This window comes from Passer montanus, unplaced genomic scaffold, assembly GCF_014805655.1.
Source record: "Passer montanus isolate IOZ18808 unplaced genomic scaffold, ASM1480565v1 scaffold58, whole genome shotgun sequence".
NCBI classification, from domain to species: Eukaryota; Metazoa; Chordata; class Aves; order Passeriformes; family Passeridae; genus Passer; species Passer montanus.
The window spans coordinates 4745418-4759255 of record NW_024370816.1 but is presented as its reverse complement, the minus strand read 5'-3'; the positions used below and the strand labels follow the sequence as shown (position 1 = coordinate 4759255).

The 13838-nt window shown below is 47.1% G+C and overlaps 1 protein-coding gene across 1 annotated transcript in view; it reads right to left on the bottom strand.

The window, feature by feature from the left end:
* The window catches only part of HMCN1 (hemicentin 1), a 165713-nt gene that overhangs the window by 4590 nt on the left and 147285 nt on the right, over positions 1 to 13838 (bottom strand). The window contains exons 88-103 of the mRNA XM_039726386.1: positions 13481 to 13651; positions 12803 to 12973; positions 11483 to 11653; positions 10699 to 10869; positions 10367 to 10537; positions 9828 to 9998; positions 9458 to 9607; positions 9152 to 9289; positions 8703 to 8824; positions 7681 to 7918; positions 6513 to 6575; positions 5397 to 5516; positions 5003 to 5137; positions 4513 to 4626; positions 4115 to 4240; positions 3334 to 3462 (exon numbers count right to left, since the gene is read on the bottom strand). Of these exons, the coding sequence (XP_039582320.1) occupies positions 3334 to 3462; positions 4115 to 4240; positions 4513 to 4626; positions 5003 to 5137; positions 5397 to 5516; positions 6513 to 6575; positions 7681 to 7918; positions 8703 to 8824; positions 9152 to 9289; positions 9458 to 9607; positions 9828 to 9998; positions 10367 to 10537; positions 10699 to 10869; positions 11483 to 11653; positions 12803 to 12973; positions 13481 to 13651 (2361 nt within the window). The remainder of the gene's footprint in view (positions 1 to 3333; positions 3463 to 4114; positions 4241 to 4512; positions 4627 to 5002; positions 5138 to 5396; positions 5517 to 6512; positions 6576 to 7680; positions 7919 to 8702; positions 8825 to 9151; positions 9290 to 9457; positions 9608 to 9827; positions 9999 to 10366; positions 10538 to 10698; positions 10870 to 11482; positions 11654 to 12802; positions 12974 to 13480; positions 13652 to 13838) is intronic.

Genomic DNA, 13838 nt, shown 5'->3' with positions numbered 1-13838 from the left:
GTTGGGGGAATCACAGAATCATGGAATGCTTTGGGTTAGAGGGAGCTTACAGCTCAGCCGTCCCACCCCCTGCCATGGGCAGGGACACCTTCCACCAGCCCAGCTTGCCTCAAGCCCTGCTCTACCTGCCCTTGGACACCGCCAGGGATGGGGCATCGGGCTCAAGAACATGTTTCAAGGCTGCAGGGGCAAGAGGTCAGGTACCTTCTAACTTTTGATGCTGCTACTGGTCATTCCAGCTGTGACAGGCTGGAGACTTAAGAGTACATATTAATTCACTTCTGGACAATTAAAAAATAGATTTATTTTTGCTTTCCTAAGCAATGTCTATTTCTTTTTAGTTGTTTAAATTGCAGGCCAAAGTTATTTGGACCAGCAGTAAATATCCATCCCTAAATCAAAACTGAGTGCTGAGCTCACATAGTAAAGGCCTTGAGGGTGCAACATGCTGAGTGTCCTTCCCTCCAAGTAACTCTAAGTGCCCTTGGGACTGCAGGATCTTTTCCCACGGTCTCTCTGACACTACCAGAAAGAAATTCTCTATTGTTTTTATCAAGTTACTTCAGACTCAGCTGGAAATTTGACACATACTGTATTTCTTTTCAAACTTAGTATTTCTTCACCAGAAAAAGACAGAAGTTTGTTAATTTCAAACAACCTGCAATGATCACAAACTAAAAACCTGCTATTAACATACATCACAACATATCAATAATTGGCAAGTATTATAAACATTATCCTACTAGAAATTAAAGATTATTTTAATGGCAACTCAATAATAATTTAATTATTCCACAGTAGTGTGTATTCTTTCAATTACTACTGTAAAAATGCCATTAAGCCAGTGTTGTCACAGTTTCATTTGGATCCCCTATGAACAGAAACTTCTGAGCACAGCTTGTAACTCCTCCCCAAGCCACAAATTAATGAGAATAGTATTTAAAGATCAATACTGTCCGAAATACAGTAGAACATTAGGCTGCATTTTTATGAAGTGGTTAATATTTGATACATTTAAGGCTTTAAACAATTTAGGGGGATATTAATAATTAATTGCTTTAAGAGTTGGAAATCCAGAAGTAGTAATTACAGAGTGTTACATTATTTTGCAGCTGTTATTTGGCAAACACACAACTGAAACTTCACATATTTATGGAATTATCTTTAGGGTAGAATTTTCAGATGTTACAAATGAGAATTTCACTTTAAGGATGGCAACAACTGATCTGAATTTTAATTGTATTAATCTCAGTATGTACTTAAGATGAAAAATTTATTATTCATATACATGTAAAAGAAAATTAATTCAATTATCTCCTTAGCACTCAAGTGTTGACTTTTACATTCTGTACCTACCTAAAATAAATTAACACTGATGCCTTTATGACAACCAATGTCCTTGGAACAAGTTGTGGATAAGCAATAGAAGATTTTCATAGAAATTACGGAAGACAACAGGTGAAAATTTGAGCAATTTCTTTTGCAAGAGCAGCCTGTGCAATACAAGCAGAACTGACTGCAGGGAGTCACCAACACTGGTTCCAGGGCTGCCCCTGTGAGAACAGGCTGCTGAGGCATGGGAACCCTAATATTTATAAGAACAAGGTAAAATTACTTTGAAATTGAAATACCTACATTTTCAGGCTTTCTCTAATTTGAAAAACAGTACCTGATTTTATATTGTAAACAGCCTTGCATGTGTAATCTGCATTATAGCAGCTTTTAGCAAAGCCCTTCACCTATGTGGAATGGAGAGAAAACAACACAGCTCCCAGAAATGCTGTAATCCAGGTAAATGGGCAGACAGAGCTCTGTGGGGGTCACAAAGGAACATCTTATCCCCATCCAACAAATAAAAAAGGGAATTGTGGCACAAGGGGCTTTACCCAGGGTAAAAATGGCACAGGCAGGAACAAAATTCACTAATTCTGTTTCAGTCTGAGCCCTCTTTAGTTTTCAGCTCCTCCCTGTGCTCACTGTCAACAATGACAATTAAAACTGGACTTTATTAACAAAACTAATACTTTGGATTAATCTATATTTTAAATATATTTTTAGGAACGCAAAAATTCAAAGGGTAAAAATACATTAAGAGGGAGCTTTCAGCGCCCCTTGGTCAGAAGGCAGCTTTAAGGGTGCTGGTGTTTTATGAAAACCTATAGTCCTAGACTTTACCTGGCTTTTTCCTGTCAGAAGTTTAAATGGCTTAAATATAAGAGTCTGGGATTGGTTTTATTTCAGTACAGAGGCAGATGGTAGAAGTAATATAATATCTTACATAATGTAATGGTATACAGCCAAACACTTCTTAGTGCAATTTAATATCTTTTAAAAAATCCCAAACATTCCTGGCTTTTGACAGTCCAAAATCTTAGGTTGTTTAGAAAAAATAAGAAAAACCTATTTATCTTGAAGAAGTCATCAGGGAGGAATGTTTTCCTGACACATGTAACAGCAACCGAAACCAGCCTCACTTGGTGTTACATACCCACATTCAGAAATCCTCATTATCAGGGTAGGTCAGCTCTTACATTTTAAATATTTTATATGTATGTGGTAACGGTGATTCTAAATTATCCTACTGCCTTCCTGAAGTCTCTTAAATGCCAGGGGAAGTGCTTATCCACTTGCCCTGGCCCTATACATTAAAGTCTCATGCTCCCCGTCAGAGCTCTGCAGTCTTCCATGATGTGGGAGAAAACCCTGCATGGCTTTATGCCAAGATGTCACAGGGAGTGACTGCATTGCTGGCATTCCTGTGAGTGCCAGAGATCCTATTCCTTCCCTGCTGGGAGCCACCCATGCCAGGAGGGGAGTACTGAGAGAAATGCAGATCAGGTCCCTGCACTCTGCCTGCTGGGGAACACCCCTGGCAGTCCTGATCAGGGCATGGGTGTACTTGTGATGTTCAGGAGCCAAACTCAGTTCTGGGTCTGTGGCCTCCTCCAGCTGCTTGGGGTGTGCTCCCTGGGGGAACACACATGACTCCCTGTGTGACTGCCCTCAGGGCTGAGCCAGGGCAGCATCAACAAACCCCACCTGATTCTTATAACTGAAGCCTCCTGTGGGGCAGTCATTTGCCACATCCATCCACCAGTGCCGAGTCCCTGTTACACTTTGTTTTCAAAGCACAGCCCCAAACCAATCTCTGTTTGGAACCATTTAGCTCCGTTTGTTTAGGACGGAACACTTTGTTTTAGGCGGCCAATTAGGAAACGCAGACACGCTTGTCTCTACAGCGTGGTCTCGCACAGGGACAGCACTGCTGGTGTGGTGCAGCAGAAAGCCAGGCGAAAGCAGAGCACAGGTGTGGGAGATGGAGAGGCAGCTTACCCACGCAGGGCCTGGCCGTGCCCTGGGCGCGGAATCCTCGCGGGCACACGCAGCGGTAGCTGCCGCGCGTGTTCTCGCACAGCTGGTTGTAGCGGCACTGGTGCGACCCCGACCGGCACTCGTCAACATCTGCAGCACACGGCAAGGCAACAGTCACAGCTCTGCCACAGCCTTGCTGCGGGGGGAAGCTGGGGCTGCTCCATCCCTGCCAGTGTCCCAGGACAGGCTGGATGGGGCTTGGAGCAGCCCGGGATAGTGGATGGTGTTCTTGCCCATGACAAGGGGTAGAATGGGTGATTTTTAAGGTCCCTTCCAGCCCAAATTATCCCATGATTCCACTGGAACAAAAGCTTTGGTACCACCTACAACATCAGCTGTGCTTAAAGCCCTCTCTGATAAGCAGCAGGGACCTGTGATCTTGATGGAGAGCTCCCGAGCCAAACTCTTAAGAAATCATGCACACACAGAGCAAAACATTTCAGTCAATGAATAACTGAGAGAAATCAAGGTTCTGACACACAGAAGACATCAAGGGAAATCTTACTGTTCTTGCTTAAGAACAGTGGAAAACTAGAGGTGGCAAGGATGCATCTGCTTTTTAATACCAACTACAAAGAAAGTTAAATACAGATGCTCCATAAGCAAAAACATACTAAGCCTTGGTATGTGCAAATATTAATAACTGGAGATGGACAATCTTCAGGATTATTTTAAAAAAATAAATATCATCATTGTCCCTGTGTTTCTCAGAGCCACACAGTACATGAATGCTTCTACTCACCAATGCAAGTCCCATTCTCTGCTTTGGTCATTCCACTGGGACACAGATCAATGCACTTATAGCCACCACGGGTGTTCTTGCAGAGCTGATCAGGCCTGCACACATTCTGCCTGCACTCATTGACATCTTATTCAAACAAAAGTAAAAAAAAAGGCAAGATTGAACTCAATTATGAGGTAATGAAATTACCCTGTGTCCACATATTGAATCATTTCATGCACATGGATCAGTCAGCCCAATTCTTGCTGCCTCTGGCTTTCAGCACTGCTTGACAGATTCCAAAATGTACATCAAGTGCATCATCCATAACAGCATTTTCTTTCATAAGAGAGCAACAAATAAATGTTGAACTCTGTCTGTTGGAAAGAGGGAATGGACATTCAGAACTTCATCCCTACCCACACATTTTCTGCCCTTCAGCTGGAATCCTGGGTCACAGCCACAGTGGAAACTTCCTATGGTGTTGAAGCAGCGCTGATGGCAGGAGTTGGACTCTTGACACTCATTAATGTCTGTGGAACAACACAAATCATTGACACCAGGGCTGGGAGTGGCCCCGTGGGCACTATCTGAGCAGGGTTTTGGCTGAGTTCTGTTCAGGAGTGTTTGCTGCACTCCCATCTTTGTACAAGAAAATGCACATGGGACACAAACCCAAGAATGCTAATTTCTTCCCTGACAGGATTTTAAATTTATTTCTAAAGACAGAAGAAGAAGCAAAAGATTAAAAAACAAAACAAACCTATAAAAAACCCAAACCCCCAAAAATCCACAACCTTAAGAATGAAAATTTATAGACAGGTACTTGGAGATGCCCCCCAAAGTGAGTTTCAGGTGCAGGAGAGCAGCACTTGCAGCTGCAGCAGAGCTGGTGACCCCGAGGCGTACCTTGGCAGCTGAAGCCGTCGGGCGTCCTGCGGAAGCCGCTCCCGCAGCGCAGCACGCAGCGGAAGGAGCCGGGCAGGTTCTCACAGTCCTGCCCCCCGTGGCAGCTGTGCCCCCCCAGAGCACACTCGTCGATGTCTGCAAAGGGAAACGAGCTGCAAACCCTGCCCAGCCAGCACAGGGGACACACCAACCAGTGTCTGCAGCACCAGCAACTGGAAACACGTGACCACAAGTACATTCAGCTATGAAATAGAATACCACCAATGAATTGTGTTCTCATAATGAGAAAACAGCCTGAATAAAACCTCCCCTTAGCAATTTAAGTGCCTCTTAAGGCCTTCAATTATCTGAAGGGCATTTGTATCCAAGCTGTCCCCAGCAGCACCTTTCTTACCCTGACACGTTCTGCCATCAGCAGAGATGGTGAAGCCTTTGGGACAGGAGCAGTAGTAGGATCCCACAGCATTGTGACACATGTGGGAGCAAGGATTTCCCACAGCACATTCGTCTTCATCTGGAACAAGAAAATGTTTGGAAAACCAGTGAGACTTCCCAAGAAACTACTCCAGTCTGATCTTTCCTCAGAGGTGTGCAACTAAAGCCCACAGGGCAAAACCAGATCCAGCAATTCCCTTCATCTGCAATCTTTCAAGAGGTAATGAAACAAGTCCACAAAATGATCTCAGATGTTTTCTCCCTAAAATCAACCTTGACTCTTTGAGAGACAGCCAGGGCGTTCCTGTGCTTCTCTCCACCTCCCTCCCCCAAACAGGAACACGTGGGCTCCTGTCTGAGATGCCAACACTCAGCCTTTCTCCACACTGCTTACCCAAGTCCTTCATTGCTCTGCAGGCTCAGCAGAGCCTGAGGCTCAGTGTCCTCCAGAGGTACATGAGGTACTGAATTAAAAGCTGTCTGGGCACTACTCATATTGTAGGTGAGGACAGAAGTAACATCTTCAGCTGCCATTGGATCCACACCCTTTTAAAAGCAAGCATCACTCTCACTTTTGAAGTGCATATTTTGAACTCTAAAGAAATGGGATGTAGGTTCTGGTGGTTTAATAATGTGTCCAGCTCTAGAGTTCTCAGAACAAGGTGGGCATGGAGCTCTTAGAGCAGGTCCATAGTACGCCATGGAGATGAGCCAAGGGCTGGAGCCCCTCTGCTCTGAAGCCAGGCTGGGAGAGCTGAAGGTGTTCACCTGGAGACAGGAAGGCTTCATGGAAACTTTAAATCCCCTTCCAGTGCCTAAAGGGGCTCCAGGAGAGCTGGAGAGGCACTTGGCACAAGGACCAGCAGGGACAGGACAAAGGGAATGGATTCCCTGCCAGAAGACAGGGATAGATGGGATGTTGGGAAGGAATTGTTCTCTGTGAGGGTGGGGAGGCCCTGGTACACTGGAAGGTGTCCCTGCCCATGGCAGGGTGGAAATAGGGGATCTTCAAGGCCCCTTCCCACCCACAGCATTCCAGCACTCCATGGTTACACCCACCCGTGTCAGCTGTTACCTGAGCAGTAAGGCCCAGATGAGTCCAAAGCAAACCCCGCAGGGCACTGGTTGCTCCGATCCCCTGTATGATAAAGGAAGCACATGTCACTTGTGGATAAAAATATGGCCATTTCATTACTTTAACAGTAAGAATTGCAGCCCAGCAATTTTACAATATTTCTTATATTTCAACACCAAACCAGAAACTTTTAAATCCAGCCTTTAGTGGTTTTTCTACTTTGGCACCAGAAGTCAGTATTGCATGGCTTGTGCTGGTTTTAATGACATTGAATGGGTGTGTGGGGGTTCCCTCAGAGTGAGCTGCAAGTCCCATCCCAGCCTAGTGCAGCTTGGAAAGTTTCTTATTGGAAGAATAAAGACCATTCAGTTTTACTTCACATAACAGGAGGACAATAGACCCAAACCAAACAAATCATCACGTCACAAATCTTAGGAGGCCACTGTAGAAGAACACAACAATGTACTGCAAACTGCAGTGAAAAACTTAGGGAAACTCCTCAAAGGATACAGGGCTTTGGCTGCTTGAAAACTGAAATTTAAAAAAATCCCAAACACCAGTATGTTAATTGTTGGAGGAAATAAATGCTAGTTCAGTAAAGGCTTAGCCAGATCTAATCACAGGCATATCTTGACTCAGAGACTCCCTTTTATCAGATCTCTTTTTAAATTAGAAAAAAAAGTATTTGGTTTTCAAATTGTACAATAAGTCCCTAGTCTGGCAAGTGGGAAAAACCTTATTTTACTTAACTTAGAGTCTTGTTACTGTAAAGAAAGTACAATCTTTTGTACAGGCAATCCCTCTGTTTCATTTACTTCCAAACCAGAGTAATTTCCCTACCACATTAAAAAAAGCACAAATAGTGTTAAAAGAAGTAACAGGCCAGTTTGCTCATTAATTTTTTAGAGCTTCTCAAAGGAAAAGCTGCTCACCTAAATCCATGCCCATCCCCTTTGGTCACTCAGGTTCATAAAAGCCAGCAGTTAGCAATGCTAACTAATAATTAATTTATGGGTACATCAACAAGACTGTTAAGTCCTGGGATCTACACTAAAGCTACCCAAGTTTCACAGAACTTCTTTTGAGACTACAGGTGACTCAATGAATTCTAGGAAGAGAAGATACTCCTTCCCCACTGTTTGATTCCTGGGAAGGCCTAGAACAATACCTTTTGCAATGGAAGCCTGGATTTTGAAAGCCACGGCCTCCTCCAGCGGGTGGTATTGTGTTGTGATGGAGGCAGCGCGCAGTGTCTGCACCAGGAAGGGCATCCTGCCCTTGGAGGAGTCGTAGGTGATGGTGTGGTTCCACATGTAGGGAACGCTGACGCCGTCTGCCGCAAAGAGGCGCGTGGAGTGCGCGTGCAGCTGCCCAGGGCCCGTCTGGATGTAGTCTTCTGTGTAATCCTGCAACAGAAGCCTGGCCGTCAGCTGCTCCCACACCAGCACCACCTGGGACTGTACTTCAGGGCTGGCAGATGTGTTTGGAGAAAGGGGCTGATCTCAAGCACTGAACAAAGGGTATTGCACACACACAGGTCCTTTTCACTCTTATTTTAACTGTTCAATCTTAACACTGCCTGGTCTATTATTTTAAAAAAAGATACGGGCTGATGTACTGAGGACCCTAATGATGGAAGCTACAGCAGAGGATTTCTAAAAAATGTCTTGCTCCTCAATAGCAATCTTTTGAGGTCTAAATATCTGGCTTTTATTTGAAGTCAGATGCTGACAATTGTGCTAAATAAACAAGTGGTGGAGAAAAATTCTGCCACTGAAGAAGGGTATAAATATTGGACATACTACATATTGCAGTTTTCCAAAATATCAACAACTTCAGCTGTATTCATTGCATCTTGGGATTAATACAGTAAAATACCAGTTACCTGTTACTAATTACTATGTCAGAGACGTTAAAGATGCACCTTTCTAGCTCTGCCCAAAGCAACCCTGACATGCCAGCCATCAATAACTGCCCTGAAGACCCTTCTCAACACCACCTGCCAACATCTCAAACTCTTGAGAGACTAACCACCCTCCTCATGAGAACTTACTGATTTCAAAGGCAACATCAGCACCATCAGTTCAACCAGGCACAAAAGAAGTCACATACAATACAGCAGGTGCAGGACTCAGTGTTTCCTGCTTTCCTCTGGGTGAGAGAAGTACAGATGCATGAGAGCAGCCTTACCTTGACACTGACATCAGCCACCGACTGGAGCTGCAGCACGTGGCCACTCACAACAACATCCAGCAGCAGGGCCCCGTCCGTGTCCAGGCCCCGGGCAACGTGCGTCATGCGCAGGATCTCACCTGGCAGTTTAACAGCACAACAATTTGTCACACATTCCCAACAGTGACTCCCAACAGCCACACGGAATCAAAACCGGAGTCCCTTGACCAGTTAGTTATACTTACATTTTGTAAGGTGTACCATGCCCATGAGGAAAAACACGACACATTTCAAACTACAGCTCTAAAAGGTGGAATAAAGCCTCAGAAGGCTACAGTCAGTCTGAAAATATTAGTGTAAGCACAAGACCCAAATTTCAGCAATGGTCCTCTGCTGTCTTTTCAGAAATGCAGCCTCTGTCTGGCTTACTGGACACAGAAAGCGCTGATCTATCCCAGGCAACTCACCAGTTGCAAACTCCACTTGAGTTTCCCTCTTGAAGACAGCGTCAGTGAGTGTAAACCCATTCATTGCTTCCCCAATTTCTTTGGCAGTTGTCCAGTACACCGGGCTGAGTATGGAAACAAGCTTTCTCATTGCTGGGCCTGAAGGAAACACCACAGAAAATCAGGGAGCTTTGATCTCATCACAGACCCACATGCACAGGAGACGAATACGAAGATCTAGAACTAGTGTAAGCCTTCAGATTTAAACCAGAAGACCACAGGTTTTGGTGTATTCAGAGAAAAAAATGATCAAAACCAGAGACCTACCAAGGGTCCGAGGGACGTTCGTGATCTTTGCCTCTATCACTCTGGTGTCAGAATCAGGGCTGTCCGTTACTGTGGCGTTCAGGAAAGCAATCCCAAATTCCACATCATTGATATTGCCAATGATGCTGCCCTTGGCACGTGCAGGCCCACCTGTGCAGGAGATGGGGGAGAGGCAAAACACAGCTCCATGTGATAAGCACTGTTGGGTATTTTAGGGGAGAGAGAACTGGGCTTTAGTTGCAGGGCAGATTTAAGCCCAAAATATTAAATTACCCAGTCAGCTGGCCAAGATGAGAGATAGCTCCAGTGAAATCAGGAGTGTCGCAGGCTTTCAGCACACTGTCACTGCATGCAGGCTGTCAATACTCACCAGGACACGCTTGGGTGTTGCACCTGGATATCTGGGAGGAGTCCCCAGGGCAAGGACGGCCATGATTTAATGGGGCTGGACTGCTGCACAGGCGCACCCGGGTCTGCTCTCCTCCTCCACAGGAAGCAGAGCACTGGCTCCATGACTGCCACTGCCCCCAGTTTCCATCCACTGCAGAATAAAGAAAGCAATTTTTCAATTTAAATGCTTCAGGCTGCATCAGTTATGCTGAAGTCAATGCCTTCCTGGAGGAACCAAGTTTCTAAAGGAATAGCTTAAAGGATAACAAAACCATTGTAACAGGCAGGTGTGAACACTCCTGCTACCAGAAACACAGAATCCCAGACTGGTTTGGGGTGGACGAGACCTTAAAGCTCATTCAGTCCCACTGCTACCACAGGCAGGGACACCCTCCACTGTCCCAGGTTGCTCCAAGCCCAGTCCAACCTGGCCTTGCACACTTCCATGGGTGGCCTACATTCCTCATGTGGCATATACCCTGATGCCTTCCAGGGAAAGCTGCTGTTGTGAGCACTGACCTGGGCACAGGTCCGTGCTGCACCTCTGGATCTGCACGTCAGCCCCAGCGCAGGCCCTGCCGCCGCTGGCCGGGCGTGGGTTGTCACAGCTCCGGTACCGCCTCGTCTGGCCCCCGTTGCATGTCCGACTGCAAGTTCCCCAGCTGCTCCACGGGCCCCAGTTGCCATGAACTGCAAGAATAAGTCAGATTTGATCATCCTCAGGGATTTAAAACCAGACAGTCAAGCTAGGAAAGTACTTTTGTTGGAGAGTAACTCCTTAGGGTTTTTTTTTTCCCAAAAAAACAACCAAACCCAGAGAGTGGGCCAACAGCCCAACCCAAAGCACTTACCTGGGCAAGGATCACTGTTGCAAAAATCCATTTGTATGTCACTTCCCTCACACTTGTGCCCCCCAAACTGTGGGGCAGGGTCGGAGCAGTGGCGCGTCCTTTGCCTGCTGCCTCCCCCGCAGGACACGCTGCAGGAGCTCCAGCTGCTCCACGGGGACCATTTCCCATCCACTGGGGAGAGAGGCACGGCAGTTACAGCCCCTGACTCCAGCAGTAACACAGCACAGCAGTGCTACACTGGGGAAAACTGAACATGGATGTCACTGACTGCTGCTGAGGGATTTCTCCCCAGGGACCGGGAGGTGGGGATGGGTGAGAGCTGGACCAGCCCATGCCATGTGAGGTGGGACCAGAACTCCTCATGCCCTGGGCTGATCCCCCAGTGTGGGCAGCAGGGGAGAGAGGATTCTGCTGGTCTGCCCTTCTCAGGTGAGACCCCACCTGCAGAGCTGCTCCAGCCCTGGGGCCAGAAGCACAGGAAGAACATGGAGCTGCTGGAGAGGGTCCAGAGGAGGCCCCAGAGCTGCTGCCAGGGCTGGAGACCCTCACCTCCAGAGCCAGCTTAAGGTTGGAAGGGATCTTAAAGCTCTCTCTCTGGAAGAGCTTAGGGTGTTCACCTGGAGAAGAGGTGGGGTGCATTTGTAGGGTCTACAGCAGATGCTATGTAGCGACAGTCAGTGACAATAAAAAGCCTAAAGGGGAGTTTTTTTCAGACTTTCAGAACCAGAAAAGGTTAACCACGACCAAAGCAGAACGGGGGCGGGAAGGAGAAGTTTGTTCTCACCTGGGCAGCGCCGGCGGAAGCAGAGCTGGAGCTGCGTGTCGGGGCCCTGGCAGCGGGGCCCGCCGTGCGCCGGGGCCGGGCTGGCGCAGAGCCGCGGCCGCGTCTGGGTGCCCTTCCCACAGGTAGTGCTGCACGGCCCCCACGGCCCCCAGGGGCTCCACTCGCCGGCCACTGCAAGGGCAGCACAGCTCCAACACTGCCCCAGAACAGGCACAGGGCCGGGATATCCCTGACCCCACACACTGCCCCAGAACAGACACACAGCCGTGACATCCCTGACACCACACACTGCCCCAGAACAGGCACACAGCCGTGACATCCCTGACACCACACACTGCCCCAGAACAGGCACCTGGGATATCCCTGACCCCACACACTGCCCCAGAACAGACATCTGGGATATCCCAAATCCCCCACAGAATGCCATGAGCAGTGGCCCAAACAATCAGCACTTCGACAAGCAAAGATCAACTCTTCCCTTTCTGTTTTTTAACCACATTGCCTCACCACCATGGTGGAACATCAGAACTGAAAGCTTAATCAAATCTGGAGTTTCCCAATTCCCTGGGGAGGATGGAGGCCTGAGCAGGGCCAAGGCAGCCTGGCTAAAAGCTGCCAGCGAGCAGCAGACAGGGCTGATTTTCCTGCCAAAACCTAGAGAAATGAGTCTCAAGCCCACAGATGAGTATTTGGCATCACAGTGGCAGCAGAACCAGGGAAAAATGGAAAAATCAAACACTGCAAATTGTACAGAAGGGAATATGGCGGTGGTGAAGGCTCTGAATAAACTACAACCTGTCAAATGTGGGAAATACTCATGCGACAGGAAGGAAACCTGCCATTCAGGCAGTTGGGAGCAAAATGTGGCTAAAAATTATAACAACAAAGGAAAATACACAGATCTTAAGATCTTAAATTACTAACAATCACTTTTACATAGCTTTAAATAGTTGGTGGTTTGGGTTTGGTTATTTTCTTATTTTAACTGGCTTTGCAAGATAGGTTTAGAGTAGAGAAAATTTGCACTGTGAGGATGTGGGTAACAAGTACTGGAAAAGAATAAAGTACAAATTAATATTTTTACTGTTTATTTTTACAGCAGTTTATTTTACTGGCGTAAAAATAAACAAAAAGAAATTGCTGAGATTTCTTATGCTTACTTTTGTGATTCCTGTTTCTAAGAACTCATGCCATTCAATTTAAAAAAGAAGTATTTAACAACTAAAAATAAGCTGAAATAATTTGGGTTTGAAGAAACAAACAGACCTTATGTGAAGCCCTTCATGCAAATAAGGTTTAATTACTCTAAATTACTCTTACCTGGGCAAGGTCTAAGACTGCACATGACTGACTCCAGAGCGCTGCCCTCACAGGGCTTCCCTCCATGCTGAGCTGGGGGGTTGCTGCAGGTCCTGCTCCTTGTCCTGTTCCCTTGGCCACAGCTCCTTGAACATTCTTCCCACAGCCCCCACTCTGACCAGCTCCCATCCACTAAGGACCAGAAAAAGCCCAGTTTTCGTTAAACAATATTTTTCTAGTATTTCTTTACATTTTCTCTTTCTCTCCAAAATTAATTACAACTACTTAGAAAAATTAATCTGCCATCAAGATCCATGGTGATAAAAGTTCATTGTGTGGGCACTTAATGCAAGGCACATTAAAAGTGTCAATTCATTGTGGCTTTTCAGTATTTAAAACAACATAGAGGGAGGGGGACTTAGATGGGCAGACAGCAATAGGACACAGGAAGAGACATAAGAGGAGATATTCAGATTAGGTATTTGGAAGGAATTGTTCCCTGTAAGGGTGGGCAGGCCCTGGCACAGGGTGCCCAGAGAAGCTGTGGATCCGTGGAAGTGTCCGAGGCCAGGTTGGATGGGGCTTGGAGCAGCCTGGGCTAGTGGAAGGTGTCCCTGCCCATGGCAGGGGATGGAATGGGATGGGCTTTAGGGTCCCTCCAACCCAGACCCCGGCGGGATTGTGTGCGGGCAGCCGTACCTGGGCAGGGCTGGCGGTGGCAGCTGCGCAGGTCAGTGTGGGGCCCCTGGCAGCCGCGGCCCCCGTTGGCCGGCACGGGGCTGTCGCACTGCCGGACGCGCTCCTGCACCCCCTGGCCGCAGGTGACGCTGCACGCCCGCCATTCCAGCCAGCTGGAGAAGCCGCCGTGCACTGCAACGGGAGCAGGGATGCTGCTGGGCGCTGCTGGGCGGTGCTGGCGCCTGCAGCTCCCTTAGGCAGGCACAGACAAGTGAAAACTGCACCTCCTGACCCTTGGAAATCCATCTTGCCTCATGTCATTACTGTGCACAAATCTCTTACCATAGTTCAAAGACAATTACTGTATATGCTCCTAAAT